At 40.2% G+C, this 15,239-nt stretch overlaps 1 protein-coding gene across 3 annotated transcripts in view; it reads left to right on the forward strand.

Moving 5' to 3' along the window:
* The first annotated feature begins 903 nt into the window (after positions 1–903).
* NT5DC1 (5'-nucleotidase domain containing 1) overlaps positions 904–15,239 on the forward strand; it is a 170,724-nt gene continuing 156,388 nt past the window's right edge. The window contains exons 1-6 of one of the 3 annotated variants that reach the window (XM_017677880.3): positions 904–1,134; positions 6,799–6,890; positions 8,258–8,329; positions 10,833–10,939; positions 13,646–13,725; positions 15,152–15,236. In XM_017677880.3, the coding sequence (XP_017533369.2) occupies positions 1,042–1,134; positions 6,799–6,890; positions 8,258–8,329; positions 10,833–10,939; positions 13,646–13,725; positions 15,152–15,236 (529 nt within the window). In that variant the 5' untranslated portion in view covers positions 904–1,041. The remainder of the gene's footprint in view (positions 1,135–6,798; positions 6,891–8,257; positions 8,330–10,832; positions 10,940–13,645; positions 13,726–15,151; positions 15,237–15,239) is intronic. The other 2 variants (XM_017677879.3, XM_017677878.3) reach the window with 2 other exon arrangements.

The following is a 15,239-nucleotide window of genomic DNA, read 5'->3' on the forward strand; positions in this document are numbered from 1 at the left end:
TTCTTTCTTAAATGATTTTAAATATCTCAAAGTCCTAGCCATTCATACCAGGGGTTGTGAGACAGAATTAAATGCCCTGAGCATCCATTGTATGTAATCAATTACCTTTTCTCCTCTGAATCTAAAATGATGCTGGCTATACACAGTCCTTGAGAGAATTGTGAAAACTGTCACTCATATTATTTTGTGTTCTATAAACTTTAAAATCTATTTGCATAAAGTTCTTTCTTCTGTAGTATCTTCTATCGTTTCTGATACCCTTTCATAGAAAAAATCATTACAATAAGTAATAGGATAATCAAATAACAAGATGTTAACACTGGTTCCTTTAACCTGTGTCATTTCGCAAAAATAGTCTTTGACTATTCCTATTTTCTAAGGAACTTCAGAAGGTAAAAATGAAAGGTTTCCTATTTTAATACTTCTGAAACTACGAAATACAAAGTTTTAGATTCAACTTGGAATTCAAAGTTCATAGTTTCAGTTCTCAGCCAGAGAGCAGGTAGGAAAAAGGTCTTATAAATTCTAGCCTAGTTGGGTCACAGAATATTCGTGGATAAAATTTTCTCCGTAATCCTACATTATTCCGCTCACAAGAGGTCCAACGACAATGTCCTGGTTTCTGTGGTGCCTTGAAAACTAAGAACAGCCCAGGTGGTTATTCCGTGGCAAGGGCTGAGCGTTACCAGGGCCTTAGCTGCACCCCTGTTTCTGCAGGGGTGGCACGGCTCCTGGTCACCTCCAGCTTTCGGGACGACCGAGCTACGGAAGCGGGCGTGCGGGGGTCTGCGGCCGGGAGCAGCGCCGCGAAGGCGGGCCGCGCGAGGGGCGGGGAGAAGTGCGGCTAGGGGCGGTGCTCGCGGGCGCGGGAAGAGCCGGAGGCAGCCGCGCCCCGCCGCGTCCGGGTACGGCCGCAACCCTGCCCCGCCCCGCCCCGCCCGGGCCCGCCCGCACTCCTCCGTTCCCGTCCTGCGGCGTCCCGCCCGCGCGCCCCTCGCACCCTCCTCGCCTGTGGCGCCAGCCGGTGCTCGCTGCTCAGCCATGGCTCAGCACTTCTCCCTGGCCGCCTGCGACGTGGTCGGCTTCGACCTGGACCACACTCTGTGTCGCTACAACCTGCACGAGAGCGCCCCGGTGAGTGGCGCGGGCAGCCCGGGGCGCAAGACGGGCGCCTCCATAGCGTCTGGGGCTTGAGCTTCCTCCCGGCTTAGGCGGCGGCGCCGGCTGCCCAGGCCCTGCAGCGGCCGCGCCTTTTTGCGCAGACCTCGGCCTCCCAGGCCAGGCGGAAGTGTGTATCCCCCGTCTCCGTCCGCGCGCAGGGCACCGGCTCCTGTAGTCTAGCCACTAGCCAAATTTGAGAGAAGAGCAGGGAAGAAAAGGGGCGCAAACTGTGCTAGATCGGGCTGGTACACACGGTTCGTGGGCCAGAGGAGGGGCGGCGCCAGGGGAAACTCGGGGTGTCCTTTGCAGATCTCTGGCCTTGGAACTTCTGTGCAAGTCATTCTGGACATCGGGGGCGCGCCGATACAGCCACCTGGTTAGAGGCTATTTTCCTTGGCTGCTTTTTATCTTTTACAGGTCCAGGTGACCACCTGTCAGTTTTTGAACACTGTAATCAGGGAGAAATTGTGGGGTGTATTGGAAGGAACGCTGGCCGACACGTCATTATGATTTTAGCCCTACTTTTGCCTTTTCCCTAGATAAGGAAATGAACATGTATTGTGCACTTGCAGCGTGATCCATACCCTTAAGAATAAGTTCCAACAACAACAACAACAAAAAAGAATAAGTTCCAACACCATCTGTGAATTGGGTCCTGACAGCACTTTGGGAGGGAAGGGGAATGGACAGTGCATGATTCCACACTCTACGAATAACTGAGGATGAATCTTTCTCCCCAATTCCTTTGGCTTCACAAGGAAAGTAATTCTGAAAATTTCGCAGGTTTTTTTTAAATCAAAAGCTAAACATAGAAACTAAAAAAGAGCTAATCAGGAGCACACTGGTCAAAGGGAGGATTCTGCAACCAGACTTAGGGTATCAGCTCCTGCATTACTACCTCTGTGACCTTGAGCAAGTTTCATTTCTCTATTCTTAGTTTCCCCATCTATAAGATGAAACTAACAATTGGATTTATTTCAAAAGGTTGTTGCAAATGGGCAGTAGATATATAATGCTTAGAGCGGTGTCTGGCACATAGAGTCTTGTATGGTTTACTTTTATTGTTACCACCCAAGCCATTTATGGGTAGACCTTTAAGCCTCTGGTGCAGACAGCTAGGCCTGCTCATTATGGTGCCACTATCAGCAGTTCAGGTTACCTGTCAAAGGGCAAAACAAGTGTCTGAATAACTCTAGTGTTCTCTGCACAGATGCTTAGAAATATAGTTGCTGCTATTACATGTTTCTGCTTTTCATCTAAGTAAGTGTTCCCTTACTCATAGTGAGAATTGAGAAGGCTTTTCTTAACTTCTTTATCCTTTGGCCACTACTTCTTCTAGGTCTTTGATCAATATTTTCCTTCCCTCTGTGGATATTTTCAAATCCCCTCCTGGTTCACATTTTTTGGCATCTCTAGTCACCTTCATTTGAAAAAAGTTGTTAAACCACCATCATGTTAGAACCAGTGTTGTGCATGTGTGAGCATAAAATTTCAGAATACAAGATCCTTGAAGACAAGAATTATTTACTACAAGCCTTGAACAAAAGTGATGTTTCAAGATTGAAAACAGTAACCTAGTTTGTTTTGAATCCTGTTTGGCTTTTAAACATTTACTAGTAATGTGCTGAGCACAACAGACCTGGGGATACAGATAACACACAGGCCTTCAATGAGTGTAGATGCTTGAAATTTAGCAGAAAAGTACCCTGTGGTGAGGACAGTACTGCCTGGACCTAGCTGCAGACTGTTACCTGCCTGGAGGCCCTCTTCCCTTCATCACATCAACTCTTAAATATAGCATTCCCTTTGGGAAGCCTTCCCAAGCCCTCCAGTCCTTCCACCCACAACCCACTTCCAGTTTCCCATAAAACCCTTTGTTTCTCATAGCACTTAGACAGCATTAAAATTTCCTGTTTATTTTTTGGACTCTCCTTAGAGCCTAGAGCCCAGACTCCTTGACATCAGTATCTCTAACAGTTCATTGTTGCTTCTATGTACCCAGCTGAGTGCTTGGGTTCCATAAGTAATTGTGGAATGATCGAATAAATAATAGGTATTTTAATAACTGAATATGGCATAGCCACTATTTTGATAAGCATTCTGCTTAGGTGAACTGGTTTGATCCTTAACAACCATGTGATATAGATGTTATCATCATAATTGTTATTTAGAGATGAGGAAACCAGGTACAAAAAAGGTAACTGGCTTATCCAGGGCCCCGGGCAAGGTGGTCTTCTGGTTGGTTTCTGTCCCCCACCATCATGTGCTGCGGAACCCAGAAGAGAGGCCTGCATGTTGATGTTTGAACTGGATCCCGACATGAGAATTACAGTTGACAGGGGAGGAGGCAGAAAGGAGGTGCTCTTCAGGCAGAGGAAGGAAAGCAGGGCAGGGACATAGAGGTGAGAAATGGCACAGGAACGGCTGGGGGCAAGCAGAAGACAGGGAGTCTCAGAAGATGCTGGAGAGGTCAGTGGTAGCTGTATCCTGGAAGGCTGCAAGTGCCTCTCTCTGCAGTCTTCTGATCGTTTAGTTAGCACAGTGGTATGTGGATGTGGAACTGGTTGTGTGACCTCACTGGGGCCCAGAAAGGGGCAATGACACCTGTGCTTTTCTAGGGTGCAGAATCAGAAGTGCATGAGGCAAGGCAGTCAAGCTGCAAGTGTGAGCAGAGAATGAGGTCCAGGGCATCCAGGAGAGTGTGCCCTTCTGAAGGTGGAGCCACACTGGACTCCTGCTGTTATTTACCATGAGAAAGTAAGGGCTCTGTCTTGCCAGATGTAATTCTTGAAGACAAATTAGAAACCGGGTATGAGAAGTCTCTCCATTCCTAAATGTTAATCTTGTTTTCGGCGCACCAGGGATATTAGGTTGCCAGATACAGCAAAGAAAAATACAGAGCACCCAGCTAAATTTCAGTTTCAAACAACAAAAACATTTCTAGTAAATAAATGTTCTGCATGGGATATGCTTATACTAAAAAATTGTTTATCTGAAAATCTAATTCAGCTAGGAATTTCATATTTTACCTGGCAACCTTAAGTGGGAACCATAGTTTGTGATCTGTGTATGGCCCACGGAGCACCAAATCGTAATCGCTGTGGTGTGTGCATTGTCATCAGCCACGCGAGACTGGGAGGGAGGCAGCGCAGCTGGAGCTGTGAGAGGAAGGCTGCTGCTGGGCCTTGCAGGCCCTGTGTCATGAGCTGTATGGTGGGTGCTCAGCATGATTTAAGGAAAAGCGCCAACAACCAAGGCCTTGGGGCTAAACAGAAGTTTAGGAGGCAGCTTGGCCTCCCTGCTTTCCCAGCATTGCTGGTCTCTGCTGTCCTCACACATTGACCTTGTTCTTTCCTATGACAGAAACACCTCCTCCACCAGGGAAGGAACACACTGTGGATGCCCCTGTTGGCAGCCCTGCCGAGAAGGGCTCCTTTCTCCTAGGGAGGTGTCTCACCTCACTGGAATCACATGGCCGATTCCTCTCTGTCATTATTACCAAGGGGTGAGAAACTCCAATTGTCCAAGACCATATAAAGTGCCTTGACCACAGGCAAGTTTAACAGTGTGCAGTAACCACTGGTAGTTTGAAACTGGCTGTGGCGGGAATATTTGAACCATGGGAATGGGCAAACTACTTGTCGGGGCTTTTTTTAACCAGCACTCAACTGATAATAATAGCAAATACTTTTGAGTTTACTTTTATGTCAGGCCCTGTGGCTCTAAGAATATTACATCTGTTAATCCCACAACACTGGTTCCTTGCAGGAAAGTTCATGATGTGTATGTATTATTGTCTGTCATACTCTACCTCAGAATGACTCAATATGTTTTTTATTTGTTTAGTTTAACATTGAATGAAAATCCATATGACATATAAGTCATTGGTTTTCAGTCATCTCTGGAGTTCAGGAATCCTGTATGGGCCTCACTTGGGCACCACCCTGTCCTGTAGGCTTGGAATTTTCTGGGTAGTTTTAAGAACCATCACCTGTGGTTCTGAATCACTGCCAGGGTTGAAAACAGTTGATATATTAGTGTTGACACAATGTTGATCTGTTAACAATTAACTTGGATCAAGGTCACACTGCATTGCATTGGGAGTACATGAATAGTGATTTTATTTAGCTTTATGTCAGAGAACAGCATATCTGACAAGGAGCCATTGATTTATTTACACTAATCTGACACTCATACTGAACCCTCATCTCAAGGCATGTGCATGTCTCTCAGTTTCTGGGCCTGCGCACTCCCTCTGGATTCACCCAGTCAGCTGCTGCACCTTGCAGGTGTCAGTGTGACTGTCACCACCTCAGGGAGGCCTTTCCTTGCTCCCTTTGCTGTGTCTCTGCCCTCTCCCCCATGTTCATTTCCATGCTACCAAAACATGTCATGGATTAACATCTACGGAGGGCTCTGCTTGCCCACTCTGTCTTGGACAGTCATCGATCTGACCCCAGAGCACCATTCTGCCTCAGATTCAAGAGCATCTGATGCTGGCCTAGAAACAAACACTCTTGAAGGAAAATGGGGTAGAGCCAGTGTTGCCATCCACTGCTCTTTGTTTTTGCCTGCTTTTTGTTTGGTATGTATAGTTCTTTAAAAATTAAGACAGCTCTTTTAAAAAGAAAAGGCGTATCACTCAAAGGTTTGAGGTCTTTTTTTTTTTCTTTTTGGTTGTTGTTGAGAATTAGAATTGCTGTCAGAAATCAGCAAAGCATGTATTTTTGTACTTGCTCCTAGAAGCCTCCTTTGTCCTCAGTTTCTCTTATGGCAGAGAAATAAGAGGTGTTTCCTGTGTCTGTTGGAGGTACCACGATTCCTATTTCAGTAACCTGCCAGGTCCCCATGTGTATTTTCCCGTGAGATTCCTCTGTGTCAAATGACAAAACTAAAGCAACTTAGTAACGAGTGTGATATCCTTTATACAAGGGAAAGCAGCCCATAGATGGGGAGCACAGTGCCTTACAATCAGTGATTCTGGGAAAGAGAGAGTTTTATAGAGCATCGGAAGAGGCAGCATGGAAACAGGGCATGGTCTATTTTCTAGAATACGGCAAGCTAGTTAAAGTTGAGTTGGAGGGTTGTGATGGTGTATGTCAGGTTTTCTTGACAGCTATTTTCTGCAAATGCAGGATGACTTAGGTTTAGATTTGTGACATGGCCCAGTCCACAGGGGTGGCCTCCATTTTGTGAGTTCTGATATGTGGATCGACTTTATCCCATGAGATGTGGCCTTTCTATTAGAGATGGACTGGGGACAGGTGTGGTAATAGAGCGGTCAGAATGTTTGTTGTCTTGGTGAAGTGTTAAATAAGTTTACAAAGCTTTTTCAAGTCTTAATGATCAACAACCCATTAGAAGTGGGGAAGATTAATAATTGTCCTTGGTTGTATATTCTGTAATTGTATTCTGACAGCATAATTTTGGAATATAAAAAAGATACAACAGCTACCTGGGACTTACAGGAGTGGATAAATTGCTTCCAGAGGAAGATTAAACTGCAGAACTTCACAGTTAGACATGTCCCTCCCGCATGCCCCATGCGTGATTCTGGTACATTATCAGGTCTGTGAAATTAAGAATCAAAGTGAATTTTACATTTAATCTTAATTTTTTCATTCCTCTTATTTATAGCTCATTTATAATAGCTTTGCCCAGTTCCTGGTCAAGGAGAAAGGGTATGACAAGGAGCTGCTCACTGTGCCTCCAGAGGACTGGGATTTCTGGTAAGTTCTTTTTTTTCAAGGTCTACATTGCATCTGATTCTTAATTGTTGCTGATAAAATTTTAATGCTTCCTCTTTATGGAGACAGAAAGTGAAATGTGAAATTAGTCAAAGGACAAAATGCCTTCTGTACTGAAAGTTTTATATTTAATGAATTAAAGTCTGTTTTACTTGTTTAGACTTAATTATGAAAATAAGCTAAGAGCTTATGAGACTAATTTGGGTATGTTTGTATGGTATAATTTTGTCATAAGAGTTTCAGAGGGTATTAAGAACTGTGTCAAATTTACACCTTAAAAAAAAGTTTGCTTTATTGCTCTTCAAATGCAGAACTGTAGTAAGAAGAAGAATCATCATGTTTTGACTGAATTAGGACCTTTGGCTGTCCGCAATTTTGGTAGGCATTCCTGTGTCTAACGCTCTCACTGCTAACTCTCTTCCTGGATTAGGATTCTCAGCTTCCCAAGGCTTCGTTCGTTTCTCTTCCTCATTTAAACATCAGAAACAAAAATCCTACACTTTAAATTGTTCAGTTGGAAATTAATAATGATTCTAAAACACATGGAAAATACATGCAGAAGTAATTTTAGAACAATGATGTTCATGTATTATACATTTCCTCTAATGTTAGGTCAGTCTTTTTTTTGATGTATCACTTTTATAAAAGGAAGAAACAAACATTTTACTGTATAAAAACCACTGACTCTGGAAGTTTTACTGTGGACCAAAGTAAATAATGCTTCTAAAATACCCTGTCATTTTTTTTTGTTTCTCTTGGTATTTGTTGACTATATACCTCCTTGCTTGTATTATTCATAAAATACCCACTTTTCTCCTCAGATTCCACAAGTCTTTTATAGTGAAGAACCTAAGACTTAGTATTTGACTTTCTTTTAGTGGTTTTCAATAATATGCCTTACCTAGATGGTAAGTTCTTACAACCTTACCTAAACTGAGGCAAATTCTAAAGGGTATAGAAGAGACTCTGGCTAAGAGCTTATCTTGAAGAATATAAATGGTGCGTGTATGTGTGTTTTATTTACTAGAAAACATGTGAACGTTTTAACAGATACATGCAATAATGTTTATTTTCTGTTCTCTTTGAATTTTGGATTCCTTTTTGTAAAAGCTTAAGGATTTTACAAAAATGTTCTCCTTCATTTGCCCACATGAGTTTTCCTTATACATGTGCCCTGTGGATATTTAACTTTGGAATTTTGGGATATTCTTATTCATTTGATAAATGTATTATTTACCTGAGTGGGAGAAGATCCCTTTTTAGCATTGTGACTTTTTGAAAATAGAAATTATTATTTCTTGGGCTGGCTTTATATATGAATCAATTGGTAATCAAATTTTCTATTTTAGTTGTAAGGGCTTGGCCCTGGATCTGGAAGATGGGAACTTCATTAAACTTGGAGACAATGGCACAGTGCTCAGGTAATAAAATTTAGTTGTGAAGTCAAAACTTTACTCTGTCCAGGATACTTTATTGCTATATAGCATTTGATTGTTAAGGTATGTATTAAATAAAACTATTATTTTAGTCAATCAGATGACAGATTATCTGTGTGCCTGCATTTCTTTGTATGAATTGTTTGAATGATTTAAATACAAACCTGGGAGCATTAGATTTAAAGGTCTAATACTTTTAAATTTAACTCATCAGAAATATCTGTAGGAAAGAGAGTGGAATGTTAATAACTTGTTTCATTTCACTGACTGATTCTACTGCAAAAGAACCTTGGAAGTATATTATATTAGATGGATACGTAAGTGTCTGAAATAAAAATGGAATTCTTTTTATTAAAATAAGAGGAGAAAATGAATGTTGCATAGGGCTGGTGATCTGTGCACACTGTTCTTTCTTCCATTTATCCAAATTTGCCCCCATCTTGCAGGACTCATGTTGTGTTCCGGCAGCTTGTGTAAGTTTTTCTAGGCTGTTCTAACCTTCAGCAATCTCTCCCCACCACTTACACTCATTGCTGACTCCCTTTTATTCCTCTGCACTTTGAGTGTTGGTGAGAGCAGGGCAAGCTATTGAGCAGCAGTCACCATCACCGCTCTGCATCTTACTGAGAGTACCAGGGAGTGAATATCTATCCCCACCTCCAACCCTGTGCCAGTAGTACAGGCAAGTCAACGTGGCCATGGAGCCATGCAATTCATTATTTATATTACCTTGATCAGAGTCAAAGGAGAGGAAGCTCAACAGAGGTTACCCCTTGTACATACTCTCTCTTTTGATACTTCATTTTTTCTGCATGGTACAAACTCACACTCTCACTCTGACCTTTCCCTGAGGTGCAGCTAACTAGAATATATATGCCCGCCCACTGATTATTTTGTTATTCATTTGCATGTTTTTCCCCAGGTAACCAGAATAAATGTATATTTTCATTTTTATGTCTGTATATAGATATAGTTGACTCTTGAACAGTGTGAGGGTTAGGAACAGTGACACCCCCAGAACAGTTTGAAAACCCATGTACAACTTACTTGACTCCTTAAAACTTAACTACTAATAGCCTACTATTGACTAGAAGCCTTACCAATAACATACAGAGCCCATGAACACATATTTTGTATGTGATATGTATTATATACTTTATTTTTACAGTAAACTCAAGAAAAATGTTTTTTCAAATTGTGCCAGATCTCCAAAAAAATCTTCCAGTAGAGTGACTGAAAAAAATCCCTCGTGTAAGTGGGCCTGTGCATTCAAGCTCATGCTGTTCGAGGGCCAACTATATACACAATGTAGCTCTAACTGTGACCTTTATCTCTCCTGTCAGATTCTTACAGTGTACTTGGCTGTTTCAGTCATGGTTGGAAGAATGGAAAGCATTCGCAGTTTTGCCATTTTTTTTCAGTGTTATGTCTGTCTGTCTCTCCTGCCTTCCAACACCTCTACTGAGGTCTGACCTCCATTCAGGTTCTAGCTGACCTGCAGTTTCTCCTGAGATTACTTGCTTGCCTTCTTGATGCCTGCTTTCATCCGATATAGTAGATTCTCAGTCTGATTATATTTCCCACTCAGGGTTCCTCCATCAATACATACAGCTTTCTGAAACATTAGCCCCTTTATAGAAAGGAACCTATTTGTGATTTTTCTTCCATTTGCCCTTCTTATATTTATTTTCCCCTTCATTTCACTTTGCTAGCATAATATTACACCAAGAGAAGAAAAATTATGTTGCCTAGCATTATAGTTTCTCATAATAAACTACATAAAATATCAACTATTTCTTTATAGGGTAAGATTCTCTTAATCAGGCCCAATTGGCAAAAGCAATATTCTGAGTATAGAAAGTAGCTACTTGTCTTGCTGTTCTCAGTTTTACCACATTTGTCTTGCTGTTTCCCATTGTATTTTTAGCTGCATTGTGTCCTTGAACTGGCAGATTGTTCCCCCTTCTTCCAAGTCTGTGTCTCCACTCACAGCAGGCCCACGCCTGGGTGCCAGGTGTCTGCCACCGCTACTGCGGACCTGGTACAGCTCACACACTGACTCCTACCTGCTGCTCTTTCCTGCTGCCAGACTAGCTCCCTTTCCCCCAACCCCTCTAGTCCATGCAGTTGTTTCCTAATTTTTCAATTACATTAATCTTACCTTTGTAGTTAAATGGCAACTTCTTAGGAAGGGTGATGTGTCATTTCTTCTAGAGAAATAGTTTGCATACTGTAGGTCCAGAGCAGCTGTCAGTGTGGACCTCAGAGTAAGCTGTTCTGATCACCTGCTGGTGGTGGATGGAATGGAGGAAGAGCTGGAACTGTCAAAGGAGATGCCTTGTAGAATCCTAAGTGGGGGAAATCATCCAGTTGAAAATGGAAAAAAAGAAAACTTAATTAGTTTTAGGGAGGATTAACAATAGCAAGGCTGGATGAAAGGGTGTTCAAGGGAGCCATTGATGAGCAGTGTGCCGCACATCCCCACCAGGGCCAGCCATGGCACAAAACTGATGGCTCCAGAAGCACTGGCGGAGGAGTATGGCGGAAAGGAGTGGAAGCACTTCATGTCGGACACTGGCATGGCTTGCCGATCAGGTATGGCTCATGTGGGGCAGCGCCACCATTCCCTCCCCTTTTGTTTTGAACCCTAAATCTGCTATGTGAGGACACAAAGAATGGTGTCCTTGCCTCCCAGGCACAGGGAGCAGCTGCAGTTTTATAGGAATAGGATATGTGTTTTCCCACATATGTCTTATTTGTCTTTGACAGTTGGTTCTGTTTTATTTAAGGTTTTTGTTGACTTTTTACTTTGTTCTGGAATAAAAAGACTAGCACTTAGGAATAATACATTCCTCAGTTGTTGGTATTTCTTGTTAGTTTATTACGCACTCAATCTTACTTTTCCCTATTCTCCTTTTCTCCCCACGTTCATATTCCCTCTCCTGTTCTCTAGAATTCTTTTCTTTACTTCTAGTTCTAGTATCTTTTTCCCCCCTTATTTTAAATGATTTTACGCATTTTTTTCCTGCCCTCATGGGTAACCATGAAAAGATTTTTCAAAAGTTATTTATAGACAGATATGCATAAATTAATAAGGAAAGGTTAAAACATAATTATAAACACATAAACCTCATTAAAAGTCATAATTGTTAGTTTCTCATTTGTCTAAATTTTTTTGGCCATTTTCTCCTTTACCACAGTTTTGAAATGCACCTGTTCACCTTACAAATACACACAGTAACACGAAATGCAGTAACCTGAAAATAGTTGAAGTTATTTCCTGTTACTGTTGTGTTTGCTTTGTTGGTGATATTCGCTGTCTTTTGAAATTTTTGGGTTTTTTGTAGTGACATGAGACTGTCAGGAAATATGATAAAATAAGTTGATAGGAAAAACAGATTTTACATTGGAGTTAGACATAGGATGCTTTCACACATCAGCTGTTTCTTCATAGGGTAAGATTCAAAATAGCTAGTGGAAGCTAAATGGGTATATAGCCTTTTACTCAAGTGGTAATGGAGAACTGTGGTTGTCTCCCCAGATACAGGCAGTTGTAAATAAGCTCTTCCTTTCTTCCAGAAAAGCTTGGCACATGACTAAGTGTTTCACTCAGACATTCATTCAGAAACAGGGAGTATTTTAAAGAAGTGAAATATTTCCCAGCTATGAAAAGAGCATTCACTCAAGGTGACCCACCTGTTTACCTGCTGCATCTTGGGATCATTGGCTTCCCCCTGGTGCTTCATTTACCCAGGAGTGCTCTGAGGGTGGGGGTCTTGTAGTTTACTGCTCTTAATTAGAGTTGGCTAGGAAAGTGTTTCCCATCCAAGTGCCCATTGGTCAGGTAGTGACACATTACCACAGCCTATTGTTTCTACAAAATAAGAGAAATCTAAGGCCTTTAAAAAAGAATACTTGCTATTTTTTTAAATGTGGAGACATAGGAAAAAAGGGCCTGTGGTTCTAAAACCCAGTTAAACCTTGTTTACATCAAAAAAATAATAATGTGAGCATATAGTTAAGAAATAATATTATGGAAAGAAATGAAATGAGAGCCTATCCCAGAAATGAAATGAAATCCAGCCCCTATTCCCCAGAATCCTTTTTCCCTAGAGCTTATTTTTTAAAAGCGTACAAAAGGGATCATACATTTTCTGTACTTTGCTGTTTGTAATTTACATCTTAGCCTATGCCATTGGCACATGCACAAAGGTACCTCATTCCTTGAAAAGCTGGAGTGCTATACCGTCTAGTTCCATCCATAATATATTTCACTGGTCCCCTCACAGTGTTCATTTATATTGTGTCTGGTATTTGGCCATTACACACAAGCCTTCAGTGACATTTTCATACATGTGTATTTTGCACTTCTGTAAATATATCCAGGGTAAATAGAAGTAACAGTTGTTCTAAAGATGACTAGAAATGAAAAGACATTATTTATTTATGCTCTCTGTATTATATTTTTATGTTGCTGTTTATAATTTTAACCTGTGCCTCACAAAGCATGAAACGTTTTACCTACTCCTTAATTAAAATGCAATAAAGTAACATTTTTGGGATCACACATGAGCCAAAGAGATGTGACATAACATGGGTCATCAAAAGTGTCTGCTAGGGAAAGAAGATTCAAAAGTGACTCTGCCAAGGAATGCTTCAAGTTTAATTCTATCCTAGGGTTAAACAGGATAAATCAAATCCCTCTCTTCCTTGGACCCTGGAATGTGCATGTCCTGTGCTCCTGAGTTTTTCTAAAATAAACACACTGTGTCTTCACATGATAATGATTTTTTTTTATTCCTCTCACCCTGATTGTTCTCACATTGTACTGAGATATGTTTAAAATTGCATAGAATTTGAATGCAGTACTGTAGGTGAGCCAACCAGCACAGATGTGGAAAGGCACTATTTATTGTTTGGAGCACTTTGTGGTATTCCAGCTTTCAGTTGATTGTTTTGAAATTCAGTGACACTAATAAGATAAGTTGTGGCTTTTTCATAATCCATTTTGTATTTGTGTTACAGTCTATTTTTAGTTTTTAACACTAAGAAAATAAACATTGTTTAATTAAAATGCTTAACTTTTATGGATATCATATTTTAACTTTCTTATAGTAAGTAACCTTTTAGATTAAATCTTCTTAAAAAGACAGATAGCCTGTAATGGAGCCATTCTGAATCGAGATAGAGGCTCCTTTAAGTAACTAAGCCAAAATCTAGTGTCTCTTCAGTTAAGTTTCTGTGTATGTTATATAAATGAGTTACTCATTTGTTCTCATTTTTAAATTTTTTCTTTTTTAGGAAAATACTATTTTTATGATAACTACTTTGACCTGCCAGGAGCTCTTCTATGTGCCAGAGTGGTGGACTCTTTAACAAAGGTGTGTGGGGACTCATTTTTTAAAACTATGATATTTATTTAGTCATAAATCAGAGGACTTAGTTATATGTCTTTGAGTTGAGATTTTCCTCAATTTCGTCATTGTGGTTTCAGAGGTGACTGAGGAAGAAAACAGAAAATTTACTTGAAATAGTTTTGGAAAATTACATAGCAGGGACCATTTTTTCACCCAACGATAGTAAAACTATTCTCCAGCAGGGGGTGCCAACATCTAGGAAAAGAAAATAGAGAACTTGAATCTAGAAAAGATATTTTATTGGTTTCATTAGCAGAATAAAAAACACTAAAGATAATTAAGAAAAATCCATGTGTCTTTAAGCTTTCTAAATAATAGAAACTGAGAAAAATGAGATGAACTATTTAAATTTTAAATCATTTTGGGCATAGCTGAATACATACAGATTTTTCCTTTGTACAGTATAAAAAAATAGGTTATATCAGTTTATACTTAAAATTCAAGACCTGTGAACACAAACCAGTTATGTCAGAATCACTTTCCTTGCATGTGTTGTCTTTTTAAAATCATAATCATCGTGTTTATGATAGAACATGTGTCATGGTTCATTTTTGAATCAGAATTACAGTTATACAAAAGTTTCTGTTGTGCCATAGTTCTAGTATGTTTGTGGCAACTGCTATTAACATGAGATGGAATCACTTTCTCATTTCATAGTGACTGCAAGCAAATGTATGTCTTTAAATATTCGGAGTTTGTATAATTAGATACAAATAATTAGTTAGATTTTGTTAGAAGGATATTGGATAATGGTTGCAATGAAGCAAAGGGCGGTAGCACTAAAACACAGAATTTGAATGCAGTTCTATTTTCAGTTAATTACATTAAAATTCCTGTGTTTTAGTGTGATGTTTATTTGCTTCATGGTTTTAAAAAAGTCTCAATAAAAATGATTTACATTTTGGATTTGGAACCTCTGTCTCTTCTGCAGGGATTTGCTGCTCTTTGATATTGAAATTCAGGTGAATGTGCACTGAATTTTGAAGTAACCAGCTTGGGGAGGCTTGCGGCCTCAGGGTTCTCAGCCCCATTGATGCCATGGTGCACAAAGCAGCATCATACTTTCTGGTATCTTAGAAGTTACAACACTGTAAATTTACTCATGTGCTTAAAATATTCCATAATCTTAGACTTTGTAGTGATTAGAAGTTTTTATTTTATTCGGGTTTTGTGAGCTCTATTAATTTTTAGTCCTGTGTGTGTGTGTGTGTGTGTGTGTAGCAGTGATTTCCATGGAAGATTTCTCTTTCTAAAATCACATTTAGAAGAGTGAAAGTTTATTAAGTTTCTATTTTAGAATACAGTAACATAGTAATTATTTGCTGAGTATTTTCTTCTGTCCTTAAAAACAGAATTATTACATGTGTTACATTGGGAATTTTTTTTTTAGCAGAACAATGGTCAGAAAACATTTGATTTTTGGAAGGATATAGTTGCTGGTATACAACACAATTATAAAATGTCAGCTTTTAAGGGTA

Source organism: Manis javanica, chromosome 13 (genome assembly GCF_040802235.1).
Source record: "Manis javanica isolate MJ-LG chromosome 13, MJ_LKY, whole genome shotgun sequence".
Classification (NCBI taxonomy): Eukaryota; Metazoa; Chordata; class Mammalia; order Pholidota; family Manidae; genus Manis; species Manis javanica.